Source organism: Oryzias melastigma, linkage group LG18 (genome assembly GCF_002922805.2).
Source record: "Oryzias melastigma strain HK-1 linkage group LG18, ASM292280v2, whole genome shotgun sequence".
NCBI lineage: Eukaryota > Metazoa > Chordata > Actinopteri > Beloniformes > Adrianichthyidae > Oryzias > Oryzias melastigma.
Window position 1 is genome coordinate 10,613,826 of NC_050529.1, and position 7,601 is coordinate 10,621,426.

The 7,601-nt window shown below is 39.2% G+C and overlaps 1 protein-coding gene across 8 annotated transcripts in view; it reads right to left on the reverse strand.

The window, feature by feature from the left end:
* The window catches only part of kcnip4 (Kv channel interacting protein 4), a 153,929-nt gene that overhangs the window by 89,565 nt on the left and 56,763 nt on the right, over nt 1–7,601 (reverse strand). The window contains exon 1 of one of the 8 annotated variants that reach the window (XM_024287945.2): nt 5,930–6,563. The exons of the other annotated variants lie outside the window; for them this stretch is intronic. Coding sequence (XP_024143713.1) covers nt 5,930–6,014 — 85 coding nt within the window. The 5' untranslated portion in view covers nt 6,015–6,563. Of the gene's footprint in view, nt 1–5,929; nt 6,564–7,601 lie in introns of those variants that run through there. 8 annotated transcript variants of the gene reach the window in all.

The window sequence follows — 7,601 nt, forward strand, 5'->3', positions numbered from 1 at the left end:
CTGGTTCTAACTGGTCTGGAGCTCCATGTGGGCTAATGTAACAAGGTATAAAGCTGTAATATAATCTAAAAGTATTGAAAAAAAAAAACATTAATTTAGTATAAAAACTTGTCATTTTTCAGTTTTGTACCAGACATACAAGGATTTTCAACATAATAAATATATTTTTCCATTTTTGTCTATTCCTATCTCAAAGATTTGAAAAATTAAACACTTTTTTAAAAATATATGTCCTACATCATCAGAAAAATAACGCCAAAAAGCTTTATTTTTGTATTGACTGAGTTTAAGTTTGACTTCCGTTCACTGGTGTTCAATTTTAGGTGTCGATCTACCGGTCAAGGTTTTCCTGGACTCAGTCCTTCCAATGTCCAGATCTTTCCAAATGAGGTCCGTCAAGTCCAGATGCTGCAAAGCTGAGGTGTCAGTTAAATGAGGTATGGATTTCCACATCACATCACTGAGCTGCAGAAAAATCCATCAAAGCGAAGGAAAAGAAAAGAAAAGCAAAAGAAATCCAATTTAGCTGATGAAGCAGATTTTTTTAAACAGGGCTTTCTTTCTATTCTTTGTAAAAGCTCGGATTATTTCAGCTACAAAATTCCCTTTTTATTGTTCGATGTTTGTGTACAGGAGATGGGGGGGTCCTGTGATGTCAATTATGATGAAAGGAGCGAGCAACAGGCATTCTGACGAGAGGGAAAGGATGATGCATTGCAGAGGCTGGAGAGCCTGACAGCCGTGAAGAAAGCAGGCGAGGTGCAAGACTCACAAAAAAGCCGGAGCAAGCGACAGATTTAGAGCGCCGCCACACAAATGAAGCGCCAGATAAGGCGTGTTGAGAGCGTCGCATTGATTACCCAACAAACAAACTTGAGAAAGCGTCGCTCGACAAATAAATCCTGCTTTAGGAGATCTGCGTGATCCGGACGCCCTCCCTGCTCGTCTGTCACAGAGGCCACGGTGGAAACAGTGGAGTAATTGAAGATTTCCCCTGGTGTGCGCAGCCAATAACTGTCTGCTTTTCAAAGGATTGAATATTTGCTGACACCGCGGAATCTGGCGCATCTGTAATTTCCTTCCCCCGCCGGATACAAAAAATTCAAAGCTGCCGTTGCAGTAGTCGCCGCATGAATACAAATTATTGTCCAAAGTCCTGATCTGTTCTGTCTTTACACGTATTGGTTAACGGGACGGGAACAAACGTGGAACCAAACCTGCCCCGTGTGTGCGCGGGCCGGCCTTAGTAACAAAAGCGGTCAATAAAGTAATGGGGTGTTCAAGGACAGTGAAGATCTCAATTAAAATCACATGCTCTGCTAACTGACTCCATCTATCACCGTCGTCTCCTGGTCATCCAAATACGGCCGGCTCGGCTCAGGTCAGACTGTTTATAAGAGGTTGGGTGAGAACACCGAATGTGACACGTTGGAAGACCAACCAACTGGAAACGCTCTGATGCTCTACACCAGGGGCCCCCTGACTTTTTTTTTGAGGGCCACATGACTGTTTTCTTCTCTGGTGTGGGGCAGGAATTGATAACTAAAACTGCTAAAGCTAATAGCTGAAAATGCTGAAGTTAATAGCTAGCTAAAATATTAGCGAAATGCCAAATTAGCCAAACAAACTAAAAAAAAATACTAAATTAGTCAAAACAGCAAGCATGTAGCCAAAATATTAGCTAAACTCCAAATTAACCTAAAAAAAAAAAAAACTGGTAAAATGTATGTCCAAGTAACAGCTAGCATAAAGATAAAATATTTGCTAAGCTCCAAATTAGTCCCAAAAACAAAAAAAACAAAAAAATCCTAAATAAGTCAAAACAGCTAGCATGTAGCTAAACTCCACATTAACCTAAAAATAAATGGAAAAAAAAATCTAAATTAGCCAAAACAGCTAGCCTGTGGCTAAAATATTAGCTAAACTCCAAATTAGCCTAAAACAAATGGAAATGTGTAATTTAGCCAAAACAGCTAGCATAACGATAAAATATTTGCTAAGCTCTAAATTAGCCTCAAAAACAAACAAAAAAAAATCCTAAATAAGTCAAAACAGCTAGCATGTAGTTAAATATTAGCTAAACTCCAAATTAACCTAAGAAATTGAAGAAGAGCCCAAATTAACCAAAATAACTAGCCTGTGCCTAAAATATTAGCTAAACTCCAAAATAGCCTAAAAATCATTCGTAATTGCCAAAACAGTCAAAAAAGGTAGCATAAAAAGATCTGAATATTTTAATAGCTTAAAGAGCTGAAGAGCTATAGATGTAAAAAAAAAACGTACAAAAGAAAATGAATAATAATAAAGAAATTTAAAATAGTCCATCTCCCGTCATCGTTTGACTGCAGAACGGTGGAATAAAAAGTCGCGATCTATGTGGATCTCGATGAGCGTTTCAGATAGTGTGTGGGGGGCCGGGCCACATGTGGAGGCGGGCCTGATCCGGCCCACAGGCTGTAGTTTGGGGACCCCTGCTCTACACAACAACTAACAAAAGTTAGGGATACGGTTCATAGACATTAAGAGCTCAGCATGAGATGTAATTGAATCCATAAATGCCTCATTTATACGAATACATGACTTATTGATGGACTTTTTAAAGGAAATATTGCACGTCATGATAAAGAAAATAGCTCTTTAACAGCAGAGCTCCAGTGTTTATGTTCTTTGATTTACTGTAACACCATACCTCTGATCGGAAGGTGGTGTTGAAGTGTCCTAGGACAAGACACTGGACCCCAAAAAGCCTCTGGTGGAATATTGGTGTTCAGCAGCGGAGCCGCCATTAGTGTGTGACTTTTACAAGAGAATCTGGCTACGGAGAAAAAATATGGCGCCCAAAAATTTATAGCCAGAATTCCCTCCGCCTGTCGGAGCCGGCCACAACAAAAATTTCGCTTAAAGCTTTTGACCTTTTCCCGTTTTTTCTTGACCCTTTCAGCTGTTTCACAAGGACATAAAAGTTGATAGTTCTAAAAAGGTTTTAAAATATTATTTTGAAAGGGGTTTTCTAAAGTTTAGGAAATTTCCGCTTACGCAACCGGTGAAAGTTACGACTTCCACCTCTGTTTATAGATATACTCTGACGTCGTCTTGCGTGTGACCAGAGGCCCCTTGAATTTTAGACTTTGGGCTTTCAAGGATGGTTAAAAAAAACTCTATACAAGTATACACCATTTGATTAGTTTTGGGGCTGCATTCACCTCATTGAAATGATCAACAACCAAAGCCGGATATAGGAATTGGCAGGGGGTGGCCCCCCAAAATGACCCCCCCATAAATAAATAAAAAAATATATAATGTCCCCAAAAATCCACGATTCAATAAATAATTAAAGATTACAAAAATATTAATTATAACAATACTAAAGAAATCAAAACAAATAAAAAAAAAACATAAGGATGGACGGACGTACAGATAAAAAATAGACGCCCCAACAGGGGACAACCTCCTGCTTGTGCCCGTCCCTAGCCCGATAAAAGCTAAAGATAGTGTAAGGAAGAGCATCCAACATAAAACTTAGAAGTCATTTCAAAAAGATTATATGGATAGATGAACTGATCCGTTATAACACCCCAACGACCAGAATCGCCCCATTGATAATCTACCTGCACCCCATGGCGGGGCTGGCTAATCCCTGGGCCTAACCCATATTCAATGTGCAGAAAAGTTGTACTATTGCTAGAGGAACTTGTCTTAAAAGGAGTAAATGAGCCATTTATTTGTTAATGTGATCCAAAGTTGCTGCAGTCTGGATTTAGTTTTTATGACAGAGATAAAAAAGTAGTTTGTAGCTGCAGTACTTTGGATGCTGATAGGTTTTTGTGAGCTTTAAAGAGGATTTGTTCTTTTTTTGAGATATTTCGTTCCAGTACGCATTTATAATGAGGGTCTATAAAGTGCTTAAGTTGTTTTTTTTTATATATTGTGAGTGTAAACAAACCTCTTCCACTCTAAATAGAGTTAGGGCACTAAATTATCACGCAGAGCTGCTCATGTGTGCCTGAAAACTTTCTGCTTTAGCATTTTAATATTATAGCACTATGAGGCTGTTCACATATATTTTTTGTCAATATTTATACACACCAGTGAATTATTATGCTTTTTATAACTTTTAAAACTCCACATTTATTTTTAAAGTGCTTTTTTTTAAACATTTTTTAAGTTTTTTTTTTTTGCAGAAGGAAGTCAGTAAGGAAACAGAAGACTTCAAAATAAAAGAAATCTGCATTGAACATACAGAAAATAGGAGTTTTTACTCCAAATATGGAAATATAACCATAATAATAATGCATAATATTCAGAAATTGGCTTTTTTACGTTATGAGGATGTCGCTAATAAAGTTGACTTTAATTATTCACTTATTATTATTATTGTTTTTAGAAAATCCCAGCTTTAGTGACTGATTTTTATGTTGTTGTATTTATCGGTCGAACCTTAAAAATCCCATCATGTCACACTTTAATAAATCTACTAAAATGACATTTTAAGCAGCTGCAGATGTTGTAGTGACAAACTTGTGCCCTAAAAAAGGGAAACTGGAGGCAAAACTTACGAAATAAATTCTGACTTTTACTTTACACTCGTCCAACCGGAAAAACTTCCTTTCAATTGTACTCATTGATTTGCACGCCTTTTGGAGTAAAAGCTCCACTGATTTTTGCAGACTCCCGTGCTCTTTTTGTGAACTCGCTCCAATTCTTTACAAATCGAAACGACATTTTCTGATTGCGTTAAAAGTTTCAATGCGGTCGGGATGGTGGTGGGTAGACTCTGTGACCATGTTAGGCTGGAAGACGGAGTAAAGAAAATCCCTCCTGGAAAAGTCATTTTGTCTGTGTATAAAATGCATGACAGAACAGATCAAAACAAAGATAGAGCAGTCCTTTAAAACAAGCAGATCGCTCAATACGGAGCCATTCTGCTGACTGTTGGACTTTTACCACTCTTCAAGTTGTGTTTAGTCAGCACTGTTGCTGTCAGGGCTTGAAAACAATACACTTTTGAACCTAAAGTTAGAAAATCAAACTTTTTTTTCCCCAAAAAATGTGATTCTCAAAGGAAATCCATATTGTTTCGCAAAATGCATCAACATGACATTTAGAACATTAAAGGAAATAACTGGAGAACGCTAATCGTCTCATTACCTAACAAGCGTTGCAAAAGTCTTGCAGGTCGCTATGGCAACCGTCATTATGCTCCTCTGTCTTAATGCTGTGGACGGGTCGCTTCAAGCTCTGCAATATCCACAACCTCAACATTTAATTGGTTTGATTGAAAACCATCTGATGGAGGAACGGCCCGCCGACGCCGCCCTCCTCCATCCTCGCCGCCAATTCTCAACGCCTCCAAGGTCAAGGAGACTGAAGGAAATAGGCCACAGCTGTGCTTCACTTTGCTTTTTTTTTTAAATCATGTAAATTGGCATGATTTATTATTAAAAAAAAAAAAATGTTCCCACGCTCAAAACCACAGAATAATAAAAAAAACCATGCAGTCGATCATGTTGTCCAAAACAATACTCCTGAAATCTTCATGCACAATCTGAAACCACTTTATTTAAACCTCCACAAAGTAATCTACTGGTAATCCGCCAGAATCCATCGTCTAATCTCGTTAAAGCCTCCGATTCATTAGAAAGGCTCATAACACAATATGCTTTGCAGCCTGATATCATCTCAGTGAAAGTCATTGAAACTACTTTAAGAGTTAGCCTCATGCAATATTAACCTGCCATGTTCAATATTTTAGAAACTGCATGGAAACTCATGAAAACAAAGGGGAATAAACCAGTTATCGTAGACGTTATACCTTAAATTCATTATTTGATGCAGTTTAATCATGTCTTTCCAGTGATGTGATAAAAGTGTTGAAAGAAAAAGCGCAGTGAGCAGGAGGGGGTCAGATCAGCTGTTGTCAAAGTCTTACCGGTGTTCAGTGTGCCAGTGATTAGTCTGAACAGGTACTGAGCGAACTTGAGGATCTCCCGCTTGCACCTTTTCCTGCAGCTCATCTTTGCTCCTCAGGAAGGGGCGGTGGGGCTCGGAGAGGTCAGCACAAGCGGAGTTTCAAAAACAAAAAAAAAAAAGAAGAAAGAAATCCGAAGGGAGACAGTTAAGTTTAATGGAGAGCCACTTTGGGGCAGGAGTCCTCTTCCTGTCCTCCAGCGGTTCTGGCCGTGTCAGAGTGGACTTCGGGTCAGCTCAGAGGGATGCTTCATCGGTGAGCGCGTCTCCGGGATGTTGCGCTCGAATCGACACGTGGACGCTTAAATATTTGTTTTACCTCCTGCTCCCCGGAGAAGAGAAAGGCACTTCTTCTTCTTCTTCCCTCGTCTTCAAACCCTCATCCCTCAAGCTGTCACCTGTCCCTCCTTTTTTTTTTTTACTCTCCTGCCTTCTTCTCAACTCAGTGGGTCTGTCTCAACCCGTCTCGCAGGCGCACAAACAAACACGCTCCCACACTTGATCTCGTAGTGCGCCTGCTGCTCGCTCTACTCAACACCATCTGTGGATGTTTTACCCTCGCTGACGGTTGCCATGGAGGTGTGGCCTGATTGGCTGAAGGAAAGGAGGAGGAGAAGAGGAGAGAAATAAGGCGCATGAGGAGGAGGAGAGAAATAAGGAAAAATGAAGGGGGAAATTGCCTACCTCTATGAATCAGCAGTGCTCATAAATAACATGCGATCTTAAACTAAACATTTAAAGCGTCATGGAAAATTGTGTATTGGACTTGAGATGTTTAAGGAAGAATTTAACGCAGAAACTTTAGCAAAAAACTTACAGAACAAAAAAATATTGATGGTTTCGGTTGTGGTTTGTCCTGTAAAAACTGTTTTCCACTTTGGATCAAGTGTAAAAACAAGCAAACTACATTCCAGATTCAGACTTGGTTATATGGCCAATATCCGATTCTAATCATTAATTTTCTATTAATTTACAAATGACTAAATATATTAAACAAAAACTCCCACTCCAACCATTTTTTTCCTTTTGTCAAACCGTTCCCAGCAGCTTTTTAATTTGAGTTTTTAGCCAAAACCGAAAAGTCTTTGTTGTTTTTTAAGATATATTTTAAGCCCAGCGGCAGTAGCTCATTAGAAATTCAATTCTGCCTTGTGGGCGGGACTGTTGGTTCAGAAAAACCCGCCCCTCTCCCCTACTCACCACTGGGAGCTTTGTCTGCATGCTAACACGTGAGCTTATAGGCCAAGCTAGCATTAGCGGCGGAAGATCAATGTAGAGGCTAGCTCGGACGAGGAAAATGAACATGTTCCAGAGAGGAGTGGTAAGAGAGACTTTGGTACGCCGAGTCAGTAGTTGAGTCATTAGCTCCAGGTTTTTCTAGCATCCGGTTTTCTGATCCAACAGAATTTGAATAATGAAATACTCAAAAAAAAACAGTTTTAATCGTAAATTATTTCATATAGGTCATCTACTATGAGACAAATGCAACAAGAATATGTTAAAACACACAAAAAAAATGTGATTTTGATTGGAGTGGGTCTTTAACGTCTTTAGAAGTTGGCCTAAACACAAAACGCAACTAAATAGAAGCTGTGAAAGGGTGTGTAAAACAATGGGAAGAGCTGCTGCTAGCT